The 26,576-nt window shown below is 37.1% G+C and overlaps 1 protein-coding gene across 1 annotated transcript in view; it reads right to left on the bottom strand.

Annotated features, from left to right (window-relative positions):
- Positions 1–7,840: 7,840 nt before the first annotated feature.
- The window catches only part of lrp1bb (low density lipoprotein receptor-related protein 1Bb), a 217,304-nt gene continuing 198,568 nt past the window's right edge, over positions 7,841–26,576 (bottom strand). Inside the window, 16 exon segments of the mRNA XM_027032840.2 lie at positions 7,841–8,335; positions 8,651–8,725; positions 9,281–9,431; positions 10,075–10,165; positions 10,694–10,770; positions 11,495–11,608; positions 13,241–13,345; positions 13,682–13,856; positions 14,617–14,778; positions 16,272–16,436; positions 16,695–16,820; positions 18,931–19,104; positions 19,396–19,512; positions 23,583–23,689; positions 23,936–24,159; positions 25,539–25,780. Coding sequence (XP_026888641.2) covers positions 8,195–8,335; positions 8,651–8,725; positions 9,281–9,431; positions 10,075–10,165; positions 10,694–10,770; positions 11,495–11,608; positions 13,241–13,345; positions 13,682–13,856; positions 14,617–14,778; positions 16,272–16,436; positions 16,695–16,820; positions 18,931–19,104; positions 19,396–19,512; positions 23,583–23,689; positions 23,936–24,159; positions 25,539–25,780 — 2,246 coding nt within the window. The 3' untranslated portion in view covers positions 7,841–8,194.

The raw sequence follows: 26,576 nt of genomic DNA on the forward strand, positions 1-26,576 counted from the left end.
TCAGTTATAAATAGGAAGTTAAAAAGTAGTAAACAGAACAAATTATATTGACATGTGTTTTAGTACTGTGGCCTATTTGAAATAATAAATAAGGTCTGACAATCAGAACTTTCATATTTGAATTTTCATAGCAACAGTAAAGGATTAACAGAGGCTCAAAGAGGCCAAATATTTAGTGCCAGAAGCACAGGTGTATAAGTTGTGAAAATTGTTCAAAATCACAACATGCCAAACTGCAAAGAAATTGCATAAGCCCCTTGGTCACTGTGATATCCGGGCAGATGAACATATTATGATAGATACTAAATTGGCCAAAAACTACAGCTTCAGAAACCACCAAACTGAGCACCTCTGTGACCCAATCTCAACAATCACTGTAATGTTGTGAGCTTCAAAATGTGAATTGGCAGGGATGGCATTTGGAAACTTCTGAAATCTGAAGCTAATATGGTCTAATGATTTTTTCATACATACAAACAGAATTTGAAGAAAGCTAAAGCTTTCAGCCCACCTAGTAAACCTGTAATGGTATGGGATATACTATACCATTATGGAAGTCAGCATGTGCAATGATTGCTCTGTGTGGTCATATATACCCAGGGGATATGAGAACATTTCACAGCCAAGACCATGTACATACACTGGTGTAAACACCACTCCCTTAATATTTCCCCTAATTGCTAGATGGCAATGCCACCATGCATACTACTAAATAAATTTGAGAAGGCTTTCATAAACACCAGGATGAAGTCAAATTCCTTCTATGGATTACCCAATTTCCCTCTCCTTTGAACATCAAAGAACCTTCTCTTCTTGAAAAATATCGTATAACCAAGAATGGTCCTATCCCATTTTGAGTATCTAATATTAATATGACTAGGTGTTTCCATTGTTTTTCCATGCATAATTAACTATTCACAGGTCATTCACTCAGAACCAACTTTTTATATTTGGCTAATGGAACATGTTGGATTTATTCAGTTTGAGCTTTCCTCTAACAAAGCAACGTCTCTATGGTAATTACTTTAAGTGGTTGTTACGCAGAAGCCTTCATACTTTGCTGCAGAATGACTTGCTTTGTTTTTCTGCACTATGAAGGTTTTCTGTCTTTTACAGTATACAGCATATTCTGTGGTGTGAATGTGCTGTTATAGTCCAGTCCTTGCATCAGGCTTAAGGAGTTTAATAATAATGCAGGCTAATTGGATTTTCACCTGGCTTTCCAAAAACCAAATTTTGCCAGATGAATTATGACTTATTGATGCATTGCTTATTGATGCATCATGGACTTGGTATGCAGTTGATCTAGCCAGCTATAGTCCAAGAACACTGTAAGACTGTATTGGAATAGTAAGTGTTGCTAAGAGTTCAAAAGCAATTTTAATTACACTGTCAAAAAACATTGTCAAGTTTAATATGTATGCTGACATGTTGAAAATCCAAATATACAGTGTTCATTTAAGTTAGCTGTACATGAATTCCTTGATGTACTGTAATTTCTTTCATTTGAATTCATGGCCTTCTTGAAATGTAAGACACTTTTAATATACCTTTTAATATAATTCTTTCACATCTTTTATTATGAATTTTAGTTAGTTTGGTAGTGGCAAACTAGCAAATACATTAATGTTTAATTTGTAATTTGTTCTTTGGTACTGGGGGAAAAAAAATTATGGAGAGTCTTGTTCACTTACCTCTTCAGTACAAATGTTTTAGCACTGCTATCTAAATGTAGTCTTATCATGCTCTATAGCAAAGCCAAGATTTTTAAGTGCAGCAATAACTTTAATTGGCTTAATGTTGTGTGATGTACATTGTGCCAAAGGCACAGCTTTTTAAACAGTAGGAGTAAAATATTTATGGGACTGAAAAAGAGACTTCTTTGTAAAATTCAGCTTAGTAACATAGACTCAGATGCACTAGACGTGTTCTCACCATAATAGCTCTTCTACAAGTAATCGTCTATCAATATTACCATAAACTAGGCTGTATACAAACTAAGCTGTGTTAAAAAGTGGCCCTGTAGGACAAATAGGTAGTTACTGGGTTTGCAGAGTTTACAGAGGCTAGCAGTGTATTGGTACTATGCTCAAAATGTATCCAAACAATGTTTTTGTTAGGCTATATAAAATTAACAGTATTGTAAGATGACAGTTTTTGTGGTACAGAACTATTGCATCATAAATTTCCAGTGTCCTTGACACAAAGTCTTCAAAAGAGCATCTGGGCCTTTTGGGACACATAATCACACATCTCCATCATGATTCCTTAAACCCTTCTTGCATTGTTGAAGGTTAGCCGCAAACCTGTCATCCACAGGTGCTCCGATTTCCAAGTTCGCCAATCCAACCATGATCCCAGTACAAAACCTTGTGAAATGCACCAAACCCAAGGGGAAATGAGAGTCCAAACAGCGACCTAATCACTGTCTGCTCGAGGGAGGATATAACATGGGAAGGGAAATCCAATTTTACCCCATTCCTTTGTGCAGGTTACTGCTACCCAAATAAATCATTTGTCAGAGCCTGAAAGAAAGCAGAAGCCTCGAAGCTCATTTGAAATGCAATTATATGGGTCTTTTCACAAATGTACAGTACATCTGGCCTATCTGTAGGCCTGGAAGAGTCTTGCTCTGGGTGAGAACAGTATGCCTGTTCTCTTTTATCAGACCTTTATGCCTCTGCAGGTGTATGCACACAATCTTTACAATATGTGCCAAACAGGCAGTAATAGAGGAATTTTTTGCTGTCATTTTAGCTTAGCTGTTCTGATGCATATCAAGGATATATTAACCATCACAATTTCAGAATTTATGTCTAACACACACTAATCTACCCTTGTTTGAATCATAACCTTCCCTGGTTCTAAAGTTCAGAGAGTACAGTATATAATGCATTATTTGGCACTTATCAAAAATAGACTTCAGTAAAATTATTTTGACATTTTATTATTATGAATTGTTCAAAACAGAATAGGACAACATGTCAATTGAAGGAAAAGACACATTAATAAGTGAGGAATTCATGACATTTTAAAGTTGAGAATGTGGTGTTCCAATTCAAGCTTTAAAGTACAGAGACAAGGGATGAAAAGCATCACTTTCAAAGTCAAAGTCAGCTTTATTGTCATTCAGACTATACAACAAGTAGTGCACAGCTGAACGAGATTGCGTTTCTTCAAACTCCGATGTACAAATACACAAGAAATATATAAAAAAAAATATATAGTACAAGTGTGTGTGTAAATATATATACTGTTTGTATATATATATATATATATATATATATATATATATATATATATATATATATATATATATATATATATATATATACACTGCACCTAGGAATAAAATACTGCACATTGTGTATAGAAACTATTGACATTGTTCCAGTGATTAATACACATTGTAACTGGTATTGTAACTTAGCACTGGAAAATGTTGATAAGGTGCTCACAGATAGAACATTGAAATTATTGCAAAAGTAGCTACACTTGAAGATGGGGTGTGGGTTATAAACAGTGATCATAATAGTTCTGTTTCTAGATATGAAGTAAAATAAAATAAATGTGGTGTGTATTGTTAAAAAACTCTAAAGTGAGAACAAAAGATTCTTCAGCACTTTTTAATGTATGCATAACAAATTTGACAATGGTCTCTTTTTCTCTTTCCTCTCTCTCTCTCTCTGTATATGTGTGTATATGTGTATGTATATATATATATATATATATAAAATCTCCATCCAGAGGAGTGCAGTTCTGTCCTGGGTATAATAGACTGCCTGGAGGAGGGAATATAAAATATATAAATATATATAAATATATATATATATATATATATATATATATATATATATATATATATATATATATATATATATATATATATATATATATATATATTCCTCTCCTATTTGTGTTTGTTTGTTTGTTTTGAATGCATCTGTAGATAAATAATCATTATAGCCTTTCTTTTTCCTTTTCTTTCCCCCAACCCCCCCCGCAGACACTCACACAAGATTGATTGTTCTAATGAACTTTGAATTTCCAAATTTCATAGCATAAATAAAACCAGCCAGCCCAATTAATAAACCAATGATAGGTTTCTTTTGATGTCATCATTACAGAGCTTTTACCATGAAAAAGAAGGTTCAAAGTAAATTGCCATCATATTTCTTTTTCAGCACATTCACTCCTATATCAGATGATTTTCAAAGGATAGTGAGATGACTGATTTTCAATTTCGAGAGTTACTGGTGTGTTGGATTACAATTATCTTGAACAAAGCCAAGATTGGTTTGGGAAGATGATATTGCCAAACATAAAAATTGTGGGGTGATATATGATAATGAAACTATTGGGCCATAATGGGTAAAACTGCAGACAGATGCCTTCCATGTGTGCCAGAGAACACCTAGCTACCAACAGCCACTAGACTGATTCTGTGAACTATAGTTAAAATGTTATTCTGAATATATAAATGCAGTCAAAACAGTAAATTATATAAATCTTTTTATAAATCAAAACAGTAAATTGTATTATCTTTTTTGTCAGTCATTTTCCGTCATTTTTTTCAGGTGTGATCAGAAATATTAAAAAAATTAACTTCTAAACAACAGGGAGTATCTCTCCACACCATGCCCGACTATTCTGGGTTTTCACCCTGTCCAATCGCAGAACAATATACAGACAGAGCAAATGTATGAGACGTCAGTTATTTTAAGTGAAATTGAAAATCATCTCTCTTTGTTCCTGCACCACACCCAAGGGAAACTGAAAATGAAGGAGCTTTGTGGTTAGTATGAAATTGTGCCTTGCTTAGAATGGGCTTTGTTATCTTATTAACAGGATTAGAACCATCCATGCCAGGGTTTTTTACCCGGATAATGTCACCTCAAATGAGGATTAATGTGTTATCCACAGCAAGGAGAAAAAGACAGAAAAATTATGCACTGTCACTGCTTTTCATAGTCTGTGCAAATAAGGCACCTAAAGAACATGGATGCTGTTTTTTGGGGGGGTTTTTTTTGGAACCATAAAACCATTTTACAAAGGAAATGACCTGAAAAGTTACAACATAGCATACATTATGTATTCTTCACACTACAGTATAATAAGAAAATACATTATTAGTTTTAATGTCATATTATTTTTATTTGACCACCTTTTTGAGAATTGGCCTTGTGACAGTGTATTTTTATGCATTAGGTTGCCTGTGGAAATGCTACTTTAACATAACCAACATGTACTAAAGACCAAATGGCAATACATCAATTTGACAAACAATTAAAAGGTAAAATTAGCAAGCCTGTCCTCGACTTGCTAGTATGACAGCTGGCCAGCCAGAGAGTGCTATGGCAAGTTAACAAACCAGTGAAGTTGCTGTGTATCTAGATTATTTAATGGGAAAATTACAAACCTATTTATTAATACCAGTTTTTACCTGTGTATAGCCAAGTTTATATACTTACAAAATACTTTCTGCTTGTAATAAGTGCAGGAGGCAAAATTATATTTGTATGAAAATGGGCCTGCTTAATGTCCATACCACCTTCCTTTTGCTTTTGAGGTCCATGTGATGCCCAGCATTACAGGGGCCTTCCTGATGAAGTGTGGGACCATTGTTTATTTGCCCACATAGGCTGGTGTTTATGATGTGGCAGGAAGTAAGAATGCGGATTTAGAATCAAGACTCCTTAATGGTTGATTTACAGGGCACACAATCAATCCCCACAGCTAATTTAAGGCTTTGTGAACAGTGGCCCTGGGCACAGATACAGCCTACTAAATAAACACATCTCCTGCTATGATCATTCATACTCTTTCCTTCTGTTTCTGACTGTACTATTGTGGTGTTTGGCACTTTGGAAGCAAGCCTATTAACTAGGCTTTTATTTGCCATAAATGGGAATTATGACACATCACCAGTCTTGGAGTTTTGTTGAAATACATGTAAAAGATGAGGGCCAATTCCCAGGTGCATTTAACTGATGTAATCATGATTTTTAAAGATGAGTCATTTACATTAGGGCTCCACACATTCTTGACAAGTGTAATCTTAAGGTTGGAGAAAGAGAAGTAATGGCTCACTTTACTGTACTGCAGGAAACTATGCATTGTGGTAAATAAAATAAATAATCGCATTCCGAGGACAGTCAGAAATATAGTGTTCTATGTTGAAAAGCGCATACCCCTAAAGCTAGATCTTCTGATTGAAATGGGGTCATTTTTTCAGACAGGTAACAGAAGGCATACATTATATTTTCTTTAAAATAACAAATAACATTACATTCTGTCACAGTTGCCCCTCCTCTCATGGTAAAATCTTTTTATCTGCTTTGTGGTTTTTTTTTTTTGACATGTGCTTTAGATTTGTTTTGGTTCTGTGCCCCTCACTATCTTTACCTTTTTTATCTGTTTCTATGTCATGTCTCTTGTTTTGTTTTTTTTTTGGTAAAGTTCTTTTGATAAGTTCCTTGTTCCCATATGCTGGTTTGGCTAGTTTTTGTGTTCCCTCGTTCCTCATGTTCTGTGTTTGCTTTAGTTTGGTTTTGTTGTTGTCCCTGTTTATGTTTTGTTGGGTTTCATTGCTTTTTAAAAAAAAACGCCTCCTTGTGCATGCATCCTGCCTCTCGCTTTGTCTCTGCCAGAGTGTTACACTTACTACATCCATACTTCATGCATTGTTCATGGCTTGGTTATTGTAAGATGTTTTTGTTTGTTTGTTTGTTTTGTTTTTTAATACATTGCTCAACTTAAACACAAATCATCACCCAGAGAGAAGTTGAAATGGAAATAAAATGCCTTTATTTTATATTGATTCATTTTTTTTATATAAAAAGTACTTACATTTAATACATTTTTTTTCCAAAATACGAGCAGCTGACTAACATATAAATCAAATACAAAATTATAAAATCTGTTGTACTGTATCTTATTAATGTCCCTTTCTTAAAGTAACAGACAAAAGGATTTCATTCATAGTACTGTAAACTTTCCATACCAGTAAAGTTAGATTAAATCCTCTGTCACATCCTGTATGACAAGCGCCACCCACTGGTAACTTAATTCAAGTGTCACTACTGTTGATCAATATCAATCCATTTTGGGTGAGTTTTAGTTGCCTTTTGATAAGAAAGACTTCAAACAAGATGAATTACTGCGTGTCCTTTATCTATTAGACACTTTTAGACAACGTTTAATTAAGTACACCAGATGGATAGCAGTTTCTTACCACCAGGCTAAATTCACCTCATAATAAGGTGTTGTCAAAGATAGATAGGGATGTATTCTCTCAAACTTCCCAATATGTCCTGGGCCCCTCCTACATGTGGTTGAGCTGGATGACCAAACAGCATTTCATATTTGCAGCATTATCTTCAGTGATGAAAAGCAATATCACTCAAAAGAAATGTGACAAATATAACAGGGCAGTTTGTTATTTTAAGCACACAATATATAACCAAAGACAAGAAGTCATGAATTAAGTTCTAATGCAGATGATATCAGTAGCCCTCTGTAGAGACAAAGATGAACAAAACGTACATCTAACAAAGAAGAAAACACTCCCTCTAGAACCGACTCAAAGAAAATATGCATTTTTAAAACATCCTTTATGTATAAATGAGTTGAATGTTGAAAGGAAATGGAAATATCATGGTCAGGTGACATTAAGTAAATAACATGATAAAACAAAGCAAAAAAACGTTTGTGCCACATGGTCACTGACCCAACGTAATAAAGCAAATACATAGTTATAGGAGGCGCATATATATATATATATATATATATATATATATATATATATATATATATATATATATATATATAAAATGTGTGTGTGTGTGTGTATGTGTGCTACTGTAATTTTCTTGTTATGGATAAGTAATTTCCAAATCAGCAGCTCTATATATAGTGCAGTGCAGTATATGTATGTATAACACATACAAACAAACAAAAAAGACAAACAACAAAAACAAAAACCAAAACAATGGAATACACAAGTATGAACTCTGAAGTTCATAGCACAGATACAGAGAGGTAACGCTGCCGCCAAACATAGAAGCAAACCTAACAGAGTTAGCAGGTCCTGAAATAGAAAATCCTTTTTCTCCATGTGTTTTATACATTTTGTACATTGACGTAAAAATAAAAAAAAAAGAAAAGAGAAAAGTGTACAAAGTGTAAAGTCAGGCTATGCGGCGGTTTCTCGAATCGTCCCTTCTAGTTTCTTTGGGAGTAGCTCTCTCCGTTCATCAATGCTGATGACGGGCTTCCGACAGGTCTGTCCATCAATGTATATCTTGGCATACATCGGGTTGGAGTAATTCATTGGCTGCATGGAGAGAGGTTGACAAACACATTTGACTGAATTCTAAATATATATTGTAAGGTTTATGTTATTCGTACACTGACTGAAAATGAATTCTGCTATTTTCTTGTGTTTAGTAAAATAAATAAAGGTAAAATAAAATGTTTGTTTTATGTCTAAAGGTAAAACAGAATGTTTGCTTTATAAGAAAAGGTAAAAAAGAATGTTGAAAAATGAACATGAAAATGTGAGCAGCATGCATGCACAAACACTGACAGTGAGGGAAGTAGTGTCATTCATGCAATGGTTAATGTCCATAATTGGGACCGTGGACTTCACCTGTCCTGGTATAACTTCTTTAGGAACAGAGTGTATGTTCAGAGTGCGAGGGTCACTGGATTTTACACACCACCCCTGGAACACACACACTCTGCCTTCAAAACTATCCAAACATGCAACCTATCCTAAGACCATAAACATTTCTCATCTCTGCATAGCATGTAAAAGATACTTCAGAAAGTATTCAGAAAATAACTTGCTAACGCTTGTGACTGAGGAAAAGAGAAAGACAATAAACAGCACTGGAGGCGTGAGTTTTGTATTTGTCAACACAGCAGCCCCAATGAACTGCTAAGTTTTGACAGCACATCCCCAATTTGGCAGAAATAATCATGTTATTTTGAAGCTCACTTCGCAGGGAAAATAGACTTGATCAATAAAGATTTTAAAATGTACTTGATGTCATGTGTATTAATGCTACCCTGGATGAAAATGTGCAAAGAATGTCAAGGAAGTCTTTAGCGTCAAGTCTGACAGTGAATTCCTGTACTCACTTTCCTCCTGAGCAGTAAAGCATCACACTGTCATTTTAAGATGTAAACCTGTGGTTCCTGAGAGATTTGTGGTTCCTAAGTTAATCATTTTCAGCCTCCACAATAATATGACCATAATCACTTCACACACACAAACCTTGTGTGGATCCAGCGTGAAATTTGGTTTGAGGAGGCTTCCAGCATCTGCGTGGTTGTCATGGTCCACCTCGTACATATTGTAAGATGGGTTTCCTATTTCTACATTAATGCCCCCGTTGGTCATGGGTTGCCGCTGCACTCTCTTACCCCTAGGACCATAAAGGCATTTTCAAGTTATGTCAAAGAGGCAGACAGTTCACACTCATGTAAGGAATTTGGCTTAATGCTTTGTACTATACATGGCAGTCCAAATATGTTTTTTACAGTACTCTTTCACATATTCAAGTATTTTACTCACACTACACTGACATTAACAGCTCATCCACCCACATGATCATCTTCAACTGCAATTTTCAGCAATTTCTGGATGTTATGTGACCATGTTAACTTCTTCATATTGCAATTGCAATTCAAATGTGTTTATTTCAAGGACTTTAGTTAAATATGACATTCAGTATTGGTGTAGTTCAACTTTATTTTGGTATAATGTGGTACTCAATTTTTGCAAAATATACTTGCAGGCTAGAGCGTGTTACACATTTTATTGTCAGTATCCTACAGTGATGATCATTTCCAAGCTTAGCATCTGTTAGGTTTGTGGCACCCTATGTCTACTGTGAGATGCTGGAGAAAGACCAGTTGCTAGCAACTGTAAATGTTTATGACGTGGTGAACCTGACTGCACCCCAGGATACAGCTATTGGATTTTAAACTAATGTGTTTGCCCATAAGAGGGCTGTAAAGCCCGCCGCATGCTCAACCTATCGACCATACTCCGTGTCCCTGTATTACCTCTGACGTCGCCTGCAGACGAAGACCCCAGCCACTACCGAGGTTATCAAAATGACCAGCAGGACCAGTGGCACAATGATGGCTATGCTGCCTGTGGCGAACGAGAACAAAAAGCAGGGCTTAAGCCTGTGTGATCACTAGGGACCCATTTCTTCTCTAAAGACGACGTGTCTATTTGTTTGCACTGTGTGTAAAAAAAAAAAAGTATGCTTATCATAATTCAGTGTGTTAATTTGTAACAAAATGTGTGTTTTTCTTTTTTGTTTTGTTTTACATAAACATAAATTAACACTTTCCTAGAAAAACATCACAACGTGATCCAATGTAATACACTGACAAATAGCACATTAAAACAAATTCAAATGTAACTGAAAACAGCAGATGTCTTCATATGTACTTAGCCATGGCTGTAATGTATGTTAAAGGAAAGCCAGAAGCACCTTTCTGCAAACAGGGCACTGTGTTAAATCTCCTACATCATAAATCAGTTTTGTCTGTTCTTTGAAGTCTGTGCCAGGTTCACTGTCGGAGTGAGCGGTATGCATCACTGCACACTCGTGGGCCTGAGCTTTAGGGGTGCTCCGAGTGTGCAGTGATGTAGGGCGACCCCAGCACTCACCTCCTGCTGTGTTGTCGGAACGGCTGCTCTTTGGGGCGGGCCTCTCACACTGCGTCCCTGACCAGTTGGCTGAGCACCTGGGGAATAAACATCCACAAGCCGGGGTTTGATCAGATAACCGACACAAACTTTAATCAGTTCAGCTGGAGCATGGTGAATTATGCAGCGAACAGACAGCACAGCCTGTGCACATGAAAGGAGATGTGTATGTTAAAGGATATGAATTCACACGGTGGAAAATGAACATCTTTGCTTTGTGTAAACAGACAGCGAAAGGAGTCGTCTCATTTGGAAATGAGAAATGTTAAATTGGTGGCATGTATGTGGCTAACCAGATGGTTGATGACTGAAGTTAGTATATCTGTGGATGATAACAGAGCAGAATCACATTAAAAGGAGAGAAAGTTGAAAATCATAAGTTCTACCAATAACAGAGTAGGAATAGTATTACATAGTTTTTTACACCAGTCCAAAAGTGCTTAAATGTAAAAGTTAGACAATTAATAATATACAGCAAGCAAAGTTTTAAAATGAATTTGAAATGAACTCACACATGCAAATCAAAATACAGAGGAAAAAAGGTTAACTTAATATACTATATAGTAATCAGTATACTTTAATAGACTGTATGCACACAGCTGTGAAACCTCTACAGTGGTCTGGGCATGGGGAGTACAACTAAGACAGACGGATGCCTCTGTGTCCAGGAGTGGGGTGCTGGCATGGTGCTGACAGGCGGATGGAGCAGGGTGGAGATGAGGTCTTTGGCCAGGATGGGATGGGTGTTGATGCGGGACCTACTTGCAGCGGGGTTTGTTAAGGAAGGTTATCGTGCATATCCCCTCATTCTGACAGTAGTAATCACAGGGGTTGGCCAGCTCATCACATCGCTGGTTCTTGAACCCAGCTGTGCAGCTGCAAGAAATTGCACTGGTTTGAGGGATATAACCAAGAGACGAGTCAGACGCATGTGGCACAAGCTCCTGTCCCCATCAAACTAAAATTTGAATATTAAGTACATGTTTTGCCAAAGGGTAGAATCAGATGCTGTCCACTTGCCATTGTACTTGGAGCTTGGGTCAGTTAAATAGCCATGTCTGCAATGAAGTCTGAAAATCATTTCTAGGTGCAATAAAGGCAATCTTCAACAGTACCTCAGCAGTGTTATTTGTAACATAATGGTCAGCAACAAAAGATGAGCGATTCTTACACAAATTAGTCAAACCCTAAAAAAAAGATGAACTAAAATAAATCTTGTTAATACCCAAATGGCTGCCTAAAAGAATCGTAACATCTCATAAACTGTGCACAGAATAAATTACTTTTCCTTTGATCTCATATTCATGCAGAACCCCCCCCCCCACCCATTAATGCATCCAATTTGGTGATGTAAATATTTGCAACAAACATCTTTATTTAGTCAATTTATTTAGTCAATTTAGCATTGATATGAAACATGGTTTGCTAAAAAGCGAAAAAATAAGACATGCAGAAAGCAAAAGTAAAAGAAACCATGTAGGTTAAGACGTAGGAACAGCATGAAGTCAAGAGAATTCATTAAAGTTTAATTTAAGATATTAAAGAGTTCTAAATGGGTTAGCATTTCATCCCTCATGGGCGTTTCCCTTTAGTTACTGTCCATTTACATGGGAACTGTAACATTAATACAGATTTGCCTTGCTTTGGAGAACAAGTTGTTTGGTTCATTGCTTAAAAATGAGACTTTGATAAGGATTACAAATTCATTTACACTGATAGCATTTAATGTCAACTATTTTGATTTCTCCATGCAGGAACATAAATCAATGCACATTTTTGGACCTGGGAGCCAGTGAATAAATCCCACATTATTGGGATCTTTTACCCTCACAGAAAATCATTTGCAAGAAATTGATTTTATCTTCTGTTATGTCAAACATCGCCATAAATGTCATTTAAATCTCGAAGACAATTTGATAAAATTGCAAAGCTTTTCGGCATGAATATAAACATCCTGTTTCGGCTTGGTGTCTGAATGGAACTGAGTGTAATTTAATTTAATTCTTGCTAACCACCAGGCCTACAGGGACACTTTCTCTTGCTTGTCTGCTGTCATATGCTTTGTCAGGAACTTGCCAGTAACATTACCTGATGTTCTGGGCAAGAAAGATGACTGCATGTTGTAAAAAAAAAAATCATATATCATGTAACAGGTCAGTTAAAGGGAGAGATCTGCTGCTACTTTCAGAACTGTGACTTTAAGAAAGTGTACACTGGCACACATGCTCTGTAAGACTCTTGATTTAAAGTCCATGAGTGTTCAGTGTTTTTGCATTAAATGCAAACATTTCATGTAGAAAATGAGCTTTAAAGCAGTCTCTTAAACTCGAGGGGCCATCACGCCGAGCTGTTCTGCTCCCCAGAGATGAGAAAAGCATCAGTCTGTTTTATGGCATCTGTGAGGCGTTGCACAAGTGAATGGCGAGGCTCTCTGAAGCATTGTGCCGTGTGTGTCTAATTGGTAGAATTTGGACACAGACAAAAGATTGTTATTTAGTCATTACTCACTGGCAGAAGGGCAGGTTGGTGTCCGGGTCCAGATGACAGGTGCCACCATTATAGCAGTAGCCATCACACAGCTGGCAGCTGGATGCTATTCTACCACTGGTGCAACTGCAAGACACAGAGGGTGTGTAGTCATTTTAAACGGGCAGTTTGAAATAAATAAAATGAAACTGTGTATTAACATTCAATAATCAAGCAAAATGCAATGTAAAAAAAATCATGACTTTGTAGTCTTCATAATATCATATGCATGAACAAGGTGTAAATGGAGAGAAAGTGTTCTTGGTAGGATCTGGTGCATGGACTACTTTTCTTGAATTCATAAGTCTAATACCTTGTGAATTATATTCTGTATAAATGCACCATATAACACTGTGCTCTTAAACAAGTGGAAAATAAACAGTTAACCCAGTCCTGGACTCCTGGGCCGGGTATGAAGCGTACTTGCAGGCTATGTCTCCTGTCTCCCCCTCAATAATACACGGAGCACCATGGCATCGTTGGCACTTGTCAACATCACATTTGATCCCCTCATATCGAGCTGGACACACACACTCCACGTGACCTGAGCTGGACAGCGTGCAGGCCTTGGAGTTTACACAATAATGGTGACAGATGTCTGTCATGGGAAAAATATACAGAACAATCATTTGTGAGTGTGTGTAATTAGGATTCCAGAGCAAAGTCCTTCTATATCATCTGCCAGTTTAATTGGAATTTTACAGAGCTTTAATGAGACTCAATTATCCGCATCAAATATCTAGTACTGAGATGAAATTGTATCAGCCCTTGGGTGCACAACAGTGGGAATGCATTAATGGGTGTCAGATAAAATTGTTTCTTACAAATTACAATAACAATTACTCTATAAGAGAGGAAATGTCTTATCAGTAGAGTTCAGAAACACCTCAAGGTCGATTCAGTGGTGTTTAGAATCTTCTTTGGGAACAAACTGCAAATGCTGTCTTTACTAGAAATTGCCCTTTCTGTTTTTCTACATTGTTCCTGTTATCTGCTTCAAAGAGAGAAACTATACTTGTAAATTTATAACCTAAAAATAGGGATTGGGTTGAATATTAAAATAACAGAACAGCTAAGGAAAAGGACAGCTAACAGATGCCTTTTAAGATTATTAATTCACTCATAAGAGGTTTGTGAGGTTTTTTTTTTTTCTTTTTTTCTGAAAAATACCATCTACACCCAGGCACCTGAGTGTGGTTGCTCCAGTGAGCATTTCTTCACAGAACTGTGACTAGTTAGGAATCATTCACAAACTTATCCAATACATAAATAAAGTAACCTATAACAGTTCTTGCAGAGGGCAGAGACAGTCTGGGTAAAGCAGAGTAAAGTTAAAGTGGCCTAATTCTCACACTTACGGTAGAGGCAGCGATCACCCGTGTACTCTGCCAAGCATCGGCACACGGGCTGGTTCCCCTGGCTAACTTCACATGTCCCTCCATTTAGGCAGTAATTATCACAGACCTGCCGCTCACAGTTGGGACCAGTGAATCCCATGGCACAGCGGCACGTGGGTTTCCCTTTGACAAAGACAGAGACGGATCATTCACTCATATGAGCACATTAGTGTTAGGAGGCACCCTTTTGTCATCACATGTAGCTTGTAACCATTTATCTAAAGAACACAGTTTAAATGGGTGAGTTGTCAATTTGCTTTAGTTCCTTTTTAAGGAAATATTGATATTATGGTTCAATGGTTATCATTTCCTTTCATAAAAGACATAAATATTTGAATAGAATAATAATTATAGACTGCTTAATGAAAGGACCTTCAAGGCAAGGCAAACATATTGGTATAGACCTTTTCATACACATTGGCAATTCAAGTGCATCATGTACACAAAGAATAACAAAGCATATTACGTCCTGAGATCTATCATACTGAGGTGTTTGCCCCCCCCCCCCAAATAAATGTCACAAAATTAATGTATTAAAATAAAAATAGTTTATTTAAATTGAAAACTAAAGTTAATTTAATAAATAAATAAATAAAATTAATATTAAATTAATTAAAATAAGTATGATTAATAAAAAATATAAAGTGCATAAAATCAAATTAAACATTGTTGAGATAAAAGATGAAAATAAAGACAGAATGCATTAAGAATTAAAAGAAATAAACCATGCATTATAGTGCTTAAAACTGCTACAGGACATTTTATAAATGTATTTCCTGTGTCTGCACATTATCAGTACTATTGAGGAATTTACCGCTTCACTTATATTTGCTACTGACCAATCAGTCTCCTGTGGTCAATTTTGCACTTGTGTAGTTAATTCAAATAAATACCTGTTTTTTAACGCTAAAATTAACCAAGTGCGAGCTGTTACATAATTAAATCACAAAATCCATTAAATATTACTGACTAAAGGATGTATGGATAATTGCATTCTTGTTTGCTAAATGTAGCGTGTGACTTTAGATATAAAATGACAATTAACCAATTTTAATTCAGCCACAACCAAACACTGATTTTGTCATTAGTAATATTTCTAGAGGTGGGACACATACCTCTCATTCTAAATGAATCCTTTCTTGAATGCCCAAAATAAATTGTATATACAGCCTTGGAAAAAAATCTAACCATGTAATATACATCTTGGATACTCCAGATCATATCAGCAAATTTCCAGTTTTTTTTTAGATAACCTGCTATATGGCTTCTAAAGTGATTCTTAATAAGATTTATTGGACAAAATGCCTCAATACTGTAGACCTGAAAGTAAAGATCTGAATGTAAAGACCTGAATGTAAAGTCCTGAATGTAAAGCCATGATTGTAAAGTCCTGAATGTAAAGTCCTGAATTAAAGCTCTAAATGCTTATGACTATGCAAGAGAAAAACAGACCTGTCAGTCAAATAAATTAGTCGCCCATGAACACGCTTGGCATATATTTGAGGCGAAAGTAATACTTACTTGGATGGTGCAGCCCATCTGGGGACCAGAGCAGAGATCTTTGAATGAAGGCAAAGCAGAATCCTAATAAGCCAAAGCAAAGGTGTTTTGCCTACCTAGAGGAGACCCTGTGCAGGTGCCCCCATTTAAGCAGTAGTCTGTGCAGTGGTTGACTTCACAGCGCTCTCCAGAGAAATCGGGCCAGCAGTAACATCGCCAGTCCCCTTTCTCATTGGCCACGCAGCGGCCTCCGTTCTCACAGGGGGGTCGGCACAGCTCACCTTGAGGACAACAGAGCAAAAGCCACTGAAGCGCAGCGCTGCACACTGAACCTCTGGACACAGCTGATTTTTATCCTTTTATAGTGCTCTGCGGGAGCACTCTAAATGGAGAGGAAAAGGCGTCTGAATGTTTTTTGGACTTAAAAAGTAAACTGAGGCCATTTAAGGGTGGGTTTTCCAATGCTTTTCAGCAGAGCATGCAGGAAGATAAGTCCAGAAAAATAGCTCAATCTGAATATTCATTGTGTTGTGGCTAACCTGATATGTTAGGGTCAGTACAAGAGCCATTAACCAGAGCCTTTCCTTCAGGACAGGAACAACTGGCTCCACTTGGGTTGAGCAGGCACAGGAAGTCACAGGTTATCTTCAGACATGGGTTGGCCACTGACAATACAGCAAAAAACAAGCAAAAAAAAAAACTGTCAGTGATTCTTCATTCCCATCCCTGCACACAGTGACATATGTTTCTTTTCACCTGTTCAATTTTTCACCCCCCCCCCTCCATAAAGAAGCAACAATGCCTGTGTGAACATATACAAATATGATGAGACCCTCTAAATTCTCCATATACACAAAGCATACATTACATTTGAAAAAGTGCTTTGGAGAAAAAAAAAATGTTCTGAGTTCCGTTTGATGCTAGATCATCCACACATCTGTGTCACATCTGCGAACATCCGAAACATCTGTGAAAAATTCTTAAGATATAATTTGACTGGACATCAATTGAGGGAGTGGACAGAACCTAAATACTATCCTTAACATGTATTACTTAAAATGTATTGCTTAAGAATACTCCTTTATCTCACCTGTTAGACCAGTTCATTCCCCAGGAGAACACATACTGTCATACTGATAAATATTTATGTTGCTCTGCTAAGAGCATCAGCCAAATGCTGGAAATGCAAGTACTTAGTGAATGATTAAGAAGAGATGGATCATGAGGCAAGTTTGTCAGGAGATGTTTAGTTTTAACATGTAATAAAGATGGTTGTGATGTATTTTAAAATATATGGATAATATTCTTTCTTTTGTAATGATCAACACCAGAAACCGATTTCTTGAAAGTGTTTCTATGTCAAATCATCCAACCATCTATATAGTGGACTGCTGTGGAAATGCTACAGTGTGATGGGAAATTTCAGTTCTTTGGAAAACATATTTCAGTTATTAGATAAAACATTTTGTTTTTAAAAGCTTAAAAAGGTCTCTATATATTTGACTGGGCTTCTTTTATATTTAGCTTTGTTTTTCTTGGCGATCCAGCAGTAAAACATGAACTTGCCAACAAAACCCATGAGTCACACCAGGTGCACATTCTGGTAATGTATCTCCAACCCATTGGTTTCAAATTTCTCAGAGGTGTCTCTGAACTCACCAGAGGCATGGGGCTAAAGGTTGGTCAGGGTTTCAATAGAACATCAGCATCAAAGTAACTTGAGAAAGAGCAGAGAATGGCAAAAGGGTATCTTGTATGTTTTGCTGAAGGCATCAAACCTCAGCTTCCTGGCTTTTGCTAGCAGCATAAGTTTCTTCTTCAGACCAGAGCTGTAGCTTTAATGAGTCAGTGGGGAGGGACACAGCTGCCTCACACTCTAATATCCAGACCAGCAAACGCTCTCTCTTTGGCTCTGAGGCCATTAACAACACCCAGAGAACAAATAGAAACCAGGGTCCTTGCCCATGGATTGGGGTTTCTGATCAAGGCTAGATGTAGCAGAATGAATGAGTTCATGGGTACGAATATTCAAAGTCTTGAAATCCAGGTATATCAACACTGGGCAGAGAACAGCAATGCAGTGGAACTGTAGGGACGAGAAGCCTTTCAACTACAAGTCAGATTTTATTTATTCTAGTGAATCGAAAAAAAAAAAAAGATAAAGACATGATAAAATAAAAAGCATTATTTCAATAACAATTGCTTCAAATGCAAACATTAATGTGGAATTTACAATGACTGCAACTCATTAAGATTAGATTATGTATACAAGTATTTCAACTCTTCTGTATGTTCAAAAACTAAAGAGCAGTATATAGAGACAAGCATGCACTTAGAAATCCTGGTTTAAAGTGAAATGCATGGAGAGGCAGTGGATGTTAGAGGAGAGACCTCTGAAACACATCTGAAATAAATGAGGACAGACATATTTCAATCTTCGAGGGCAATAAAACTCTACAGCATATGTAACTATGGTCAGTGGAATGCCATATGCAGCTTTTGGTCTGGACATGTCAAGACATGTTAGGATACTGTGAACATGATTTGAATCAGCATCACCTTCGGCTTCTTTGGAGAGTGCTGTTCATCTAAACTCAGTGAATAGCTGTGAGCTGGAATTTAAAGAACACTCCATCCTCTTGACAAACTCAAGGCTCATTTTAAACTGGCACCACTCACAACTCAAACATTACTAGTGAGAAAATATGAAACTACCATCTTATCATCTACCATCCAGATGCAGTAAAATTAAAGTAGAAAAAAAAAATCTCTTACCATCTTGCTGCTTGAAACGATGGGCAATCATTACATTTGTAGCTTTTTCTATGCCAAGATCCAGAATCTCAGCAGACTGCTTGCCATACTTGTGTATCCTGAACACCTCATGTTTCAGACCAGTTCCATAAATCAGATCCTCAAAGATGTCTATCCTGTATGGCTGTGGTATACCTGGATATTGTTTATAAACAATAAAAATTCAATTCATTAACTTATTTGCAAAGCTTTTCTACACATTTCCATCAATATCTTTGATTTTTTGGATGAAAGGTGGAGGAAATTCTGTCCAAAAGCATGCACAAATAATTGGTAAATGACCAGGGTTAATAGCCATTGCAGTAATTACATTAATTAAGACATTAAATGTGTACTACAGAGGAGAGTTCCATAGTAATGATTTTGCAATGTTACTGGATGGATGAAGTGACGCAACATAAGTTTTCATTTGATTGTTGATCTTACCATGTTTGCCACTGAGCACCACCAATGCATCTGAACCATCGAAACGCACACTCCCTATGACTGAGAGCTCTGCATCAACCCAGTACAGGCGCTGGCTGAAGAAATCAATTGCTAATCCTAAGGATGAATAATAGCGACAGATTTATTTCCTTTATGAACTGGACTCAAATCAATAAAGAGGTCTCCCATCATATCACAGAATCAAGTTGATTAAGACAGGTCATTTAAGAGCATGGCTGCTTATTACGGTATGGTTCTCTGTTACTCTATATTGCTCTGACTCAGCAACTTTACTGAGTCTGCAATACTTGGCTCATAATGTTTCCTATTTTGATTTTACAGGTAAGGTGCATCTTCAGGTTTGCTTTTCAAAAGAATATGAATTTCTAAAGCTACATTCAAGGCAGAACAAATGGGCTTCATGTTAAAGTACACCAAATTCAAGTCAAGCAGAGCTTATTATTTCCCCAAGGACACGACTGAAGCTGTTCAGAGTTACTCTTTCTCACTGTACCTCCATATTTTTGTGTTTTAAATCAGGAAAGAATTGTGAAGCAGTGATTTCCACTATAGAATGATATGACATGTCTCAATGGAAGTGCACTCAGGGCTTGACCTTGGACCTCTCTTGTGAACAGAGGCTGAAGTCTTACAAGTAACATTCAAGGGCTGACAGTATGAACACCGCATAAAAAGAGTGTTATACTTTGAAGTGACTAAATCTCAGTAAAAAGAAAATCAATATATAGTTGTTATGTACTTTACTGACAAAGAATTTCTAATATAAGATGTCTAGCAAGAGAGGATGAATATCTCAGTGTTTGTAAGTTACTTAAGCAGTAAACATGTCATATGAAACATTTGCAGGACTGTGACATTATATTTCTAACCAGGAAATACCTCAGGAAGGCAAAACAGGAAGAGGAAAGTTGAATGTCACAGATATTTATATGCCCCCCCCCCCAAAAAAAAAAAAAAAAAAAAGCTATGCGACTACTCTGTGTGTTACTAAAGATTTGGTTGTAGTGGCTTATTTTCTAAAAAGCATCATTGCACTAATCCCATCATAATCTCTTGTGTGTTATCTTTGTTGTTATTTAAATTAAGTGTTAATCATACCGTACTGCCTATGCTCTACTTGTGATGACAGACATCACCATGCACCCTTAAAATATTTGCTTGAAATTGTGCTTTTGTGATGCTCATTAAAAGGGGTGTTTTACTGTTTTGGCCCACACCCAGCCAAACACACACACACACACACACACACACACACACACACACACACACAGACAATCACCCCCCCCCCCAATCAGTCCCTATCTCCCAGCCAATCAGACACCTCTAACTAGTCACTCGCCAGCCACCAGCCCCTTTACCAATCTCAACACTCATCCACTTCCACATTCCCAATCATCCACTTCATGATTATCACTCACATCTGCACCTTGTTATACCCTCCTTATTTAAACCCACAGGTTCTACCAGTCTTGGCTTCACATTGACTGGTTCTACTCTGAGTGCATGTCTATTAAGCCCTAAGGACTTGCTGTTGCATTATGTCCTGTTTTGTTGTCTTAATAAGTTAATAAGTTCTTCATAAAAAGAATATTTTCTTACATTGTACTTGTGTCGTGCTCTTAAGATCAAATGGTCAAAGCAACAGTGCACTACGTATTTTATTTTATTGCTGCAAATGTTGTACAGTAGCCTATGCAGTTCTACCTCATGGTTCATGCGATGTAAACACATACAAACATTCACAGTCCACAAAGTCAAACCATTCTCACCTTATCCACATTATGTACTGTAAGGCACACGGGAAGTCTAGACAGCAGTCAATAAGATCAGGTAAGCTGAAACATTGCAGAGGTTCACAGGAGTTCTGCACTTAAATCTGCTGTGTTTCGCCCTCACAGCCAAGCACCACTGAATGCCTGCTGTTGTACAGGCTAATTTACGTCCTCTGGACCTCCTTACTGATAAGGCCATAAGTCGCTTTCCAGGGTTAAAATTCTGTCTCCTCTATATTTGGAGGAAGTGGATGTGGCAAGAAGCATCCACCAAAGTTATGTGCTTAATCCAATTGAGCAGTTCCACATATTATTGTTAAATGATATAAGAGGAGGATTCCAGCAGACCACCGGCAATGCCCATGGCCCGAGCAAGGTTGTAGACATCTTTTACAGCATTCGCAACATACAATTTTCCATCAAACAGGGAAACCAAACTGGTCAAATCCCATGAGTTGCTGCAGAACATGGCAATCATGTGGATTCATACTGCCAACCTATTTGAGCCAAGCTACACAAGGCCATTTCTGCTTTCAAACATGCAGGTGATCTGGGATCAGGACCTCAATTACAGAGTCTGTAGGTAAGTGGCTATGGTGCATACATGATGCATTCGTTTGGCCTATAACTCAGCCGTGTGTTACAAGGCAAGAAACAGTGAATATGATGGCAGTTGGTTATTGGGTTGTAGTGGGTATCATCTCACAGCAAGTAACCCAAGTAAGTTTCCAAGTCACTGGGGTGTATCTGATTTATGCCCAATTGCAGTTGCACTATGATCATTGTCTGTGCAATGCTACATAACATCACACTGAAATCTAGATGCCCAATGCAAGATAAACAGAGGCAAAATGTAGGCGAAAGATAAGAGGAGTTACCAGTGTCACAAATGGGCTCCCTGTCTGCATTCAGTTTCATGTATTTTTAATCTCAAATAAGGTGTTATAACTAAATGCCTTTACGAATGGTCGACAGCAACATGTGAAGATGTGATATAAATATAATTTTCTATTTAATCTTATTTGAGATATCAAATTATACATTTACTGTCAAATGTTTTGGAACAGAAGGAACTGCATTTCTTATAAAAAAGCCATACAACCATCTCAACCATCCCAAACCTGTGTGTTGGACATAATGAATGGTCACAGCCCAACATTATAACACATTTCCTGTTTTTTGTTAGGTTACTCAGCACGTCAGTACAGCGTTTCTTTTATGATGTCCACTTATGTTAACATCTCATACCTTATCAGGTCCAGGCAGTATTATAGGGACTTAGATGGAGGGTCTAGTGTAATGTGCCTGCAGCTGACCTGGCCATCGGGTCATGACACCTCCATACATAACCACCATACTTTCTGCCACTTATAGCTCTGATCTCGCTCCTCTCCTTCTCTTTTGAGCTAAGCATATTCTCTCTCTCTCTCTCTCTCTCTCTCTCTCTCTCTCTCTCTCTCTCTCTCTCTTTCTCTCTCTCTCTCTCTCTCTCTCTCTCTCTCTCTCTCTCTCTCTCATATGTCTTTGCCCTGACCAGTCACGAGCCTGCTACATCTTCAAGCATTTCTTTCCCACAAGCTCATGTGCTGCTGTTTTCCTGGAGCTGGTGTGAAAGGCACCCCACATGGATCAGTAGGAAGGGTTTCCATGGGAGGCAGGCAGTGGACAAGCAGATGGAAACTCAAAGCAACAGACATCAGCCCCTCCAAATTCTTCCCCAGAGGCACATGAACCAAGTACCGCTAACACTCACTTTACTTGGGAGTGAGTGGTACTGGTGGCAGCTGCCTTTCCACAGTCTTGGCCTTCTCTCCTTTCAAGTCTGCCACTCTTACCTTTGACTGATGAAATCTTTCCATTTTTTTCTGCACATCAGGGCCTGATCTGGGTTGAGTACCTCTGTGCACAGGCAGCCCTGCTTTCTTTCTTTTTTCCCGCACAGAATTCAAGGAACTGGTGCTAGCTTTATACAATAGGACATCTTTATTGATTTCTACATCTCTCAAAATAAATTTTTATTTTTTTTCTCTTTTGAACGGTGCTGACATTTCTATTGTTTTGGGCTTGGTAACGTGGTAGTCTATACATGTATTTTTCTCACTAATGAAATTATATTACAATATATTTTGTATTTTAGTTACTTTCAATTTATAATATCCTCACAATTGTGACCATAGAGTCACATTTTTGAAGTGTTTGAGATTATTTGTAGACAGTGCTTTTTACCTTTCTAGTGTTAGGGTGGTGTTAACAAAGAACTTTGGGCTTGCTCATAAATTCACTAAAGAAATCACATTAAAGCTTTTAGGAAACACTCAGAAAAGTAGAATATATTTTATCAGAAAAACCATCTGTGTACTTTGGCTTAATACATTCAGTGTTAAAGAATAATACCTGTGGGTCTTCGGAGATTCTTGTCCAGTAGCACTCTACGCATGGAGCCATCCATTGCCGACTCCTCAATATGCGAGTGGTCGCCAATAACGGACCAGTACATCATCCTTTAACAAATGCCATATGGACAATCTTGTGATGACCACAAGCTATTTTCTGATGACTGTAGAATATATATTGATAGAAGAGCAATATCTTCTCATAACTATGTAGCTGACTTTATTCAGAAACCAGTTAGTTATTGGCCACTAACCTCTTTAATTATATTTGTATAAATATAAGCTTTGCAATTTTTAAGCTACACCTTTTGAGATAAAAAAGCAAGATTTTGAAAGATGTGCTAAGAAGCTCACCCTTTGACAGGATTGATGGCAATGGCATATGGTTCCCCTGCAATATCAGTTATCAGACGAGTGCAGTTGGGTCCCTTTAGCTGGCCAACATTAATGGAGTATCTCAGCTTGGTCCAGTGGGCTGTGTAATAGCTGAACCAGTGCATTCTAGAGTGGTCTGTCCAGTAGATATTTCCAGTGATCCAGTCAGCCGTCACGTCTCTAGGCCGGCGGAAGTCTGGACACTATGAAGGGCAGTCAGATAAAATGAGGCTTCACACATCAGTCAAGCCATCTGCTTAATTTAAATAGGTATAATTCATAAAAAAATTAATCAGCAACTACAGCCATAATTCATGAGTGTGTATCATGAAGTCTTATCTAACCCATAAGAAAATTAGATTTACGACAGGATGTATACACTCACCACTCACGTATTTCGAAGCATTGACTAATTAGAAACATCATGTATTTGAGCTGTTAAAGACCATCTCTCACCATGTGCAATTTGTGTTAGCTATCTTCCAAGTCTTCCATTTAGTGGTAGACACTCAACGCATCAGTGACATATTAAAAAAAAAAGCACTGTTGTGCCTGACAAAGTCACAGCAGTGCAACATCAACACCATGTCAATGTCATTAATGTGTTGAGAATGGTCTGCCATCCAAATAACACTTGGTAAATGGTTGTCCTGTGGTAAGAAACTGACCATTGATAAATGCAGTTGAAGGCAGCTGGCAAATTGTGCATACCAGCATATGGTTTATAGTATTGAGCTATACATATAAAATGCATCTATAGGAAAGGTATACCTTAGAAAGTGCCTGGTCAGTGTCAGTGCAAGGTAAGTATTTTATTAAAGTGTGTGGTGAGTATACATATTAGCACGGACATTTATTGAAGGTATTACAATTTAACTATAATGTTCTGTTAAAAATAGTATGACGAGTCAACAGTATTCTTAGTTTTTAATGTTTTTAGAAAACATTTCAGAGCTGCCCTGATTGTATGTTATGAACAAGAATGAAAATGATTTGAAGAGGATATTTTTGGAAGAACATGTAAACAGATATTGCTTCCATTAATGCTAACACTGACATTACGCTGTATGTAGAGATAAGGAAACAGAGGAGCTACACAGTTTAAAAGCACGTACAAATATACCTCAAGGATTGTGGCACACACACACGCTCGCACACACACACCTAAAGGACTATGACAGATACGTGCATACATGCACACACCAACCTTCACCCTCAGACTGTTACCACAGATACCAATCAGAAATACAGTATATACCTATTTATTTGTCTTTAATACACCCGATCCCTTACAAATATATACGTTTAGTTATGCATATTTAGATAGTAAATTTTATTTTGTAACTTGTACATCACTTTTAACAGTATTACTGCTGCTTGCTTTTTCTCCACTCTCTACTGCGTTTCTGACGTCTAGAGAAGAAATGCCATTTCAAATTTCTCTGTACTAGTGGATGCTGACAAATATTCTATTCTATAAAAGGAACACAAAATATTAAGGTACAAAATCAGTTATTTGTTATACAGCAGAATATTCCCAAGGACACTTGATGGCATGCGTCCCACAGTTAGCAATACTTACTATGACTCCCACATTTGTTTTAGTTTGACTCCTGTCTAGGATTTCTTTGTAAAAAAGTCCACCCGGATTAAACTGGGTAGCCCAGATAAACTTTTGTTGGTGTAAGAGAGTATCCATCCCAACGATGCGGGCATTTTCCTCGATGCGAGCAAGTACTTTGTGTCCATGGCTCTGGTTAAATGGATACACAAAACTTCGGATTTCAGTGTCATTAGCTATGTAGAGCACTCGATCTTCTGGTCCTGCCCGTTGAGTTATTAATATGCAAAAAAAATAAGAAGTGGCTAAATTCCATTTTGGGTTTAAGACAGCAGTTTGACAATTACAGAGGCACAGTAATTATTCTACAACATCAATGCACAAGTGAACAATCTAAAACAGTCTACTGTTAACTATGTAATTTTATGAACACTGCTATGCTAAAGCATTAACAAATGTAATGGTAAACTACAATAAATGAAAAAAAAAAACCAACAACACATTTTTACTGATTAATGGTGAGATGCATTACAGTGTTAACCTACATCATGTACTATTAAATAAATGCAACTAGAATGCGATTTAAAATATATCCTTAAAGGATAGGTTCATTATTTATATATATATATATATATATATATATATATATATATATATATATATATATATATATATATATATATTTTTTTTTTTTTTTTTATTTTTTTTTTTTTCCTTTCTCACTACTACACATTGTCGTTGGTATGAAGCACTTATTTCAATGATCTGGTCTGTAAGCTTTAATAGAGCAAGTTGACACATATGAACAAAGCTTTGAAATTTCTTACATATACCCATTTCAAAAGAGCAAAGGTTCCCTGTTTAGTTCTTGAAATAGCATGGTGCAAACATGAAATAATTACATTAATACTACAGGACAATATAGTGCACTATAAAAGTACTGCTGTAAGAGGATTACTATTCTAATACGTTTGTGAACAGAAGTTGTGCAGTTGGTCATAAAGTTTGCATTTATGAACACTTGGGCTTTGTTCATATGGAGAATCCTGCCTAAGTAAT

The sequence above is a fragment of the Electrophorus electricus genome, chromosome 25, assembly GCF_013358815.1.
Source record: "Electrophorus electricus isolate fEleEle1 chromosome 25, fEleEle1.pri, whole genome shotgun sequence".
Classification (NCBI taxonomy): Eukaryota; Metazoa; Chordata; class Actinopteri; order Gymnotiformes; family Gymnotidae; genus Electrophorus; species Electrophorus electricus.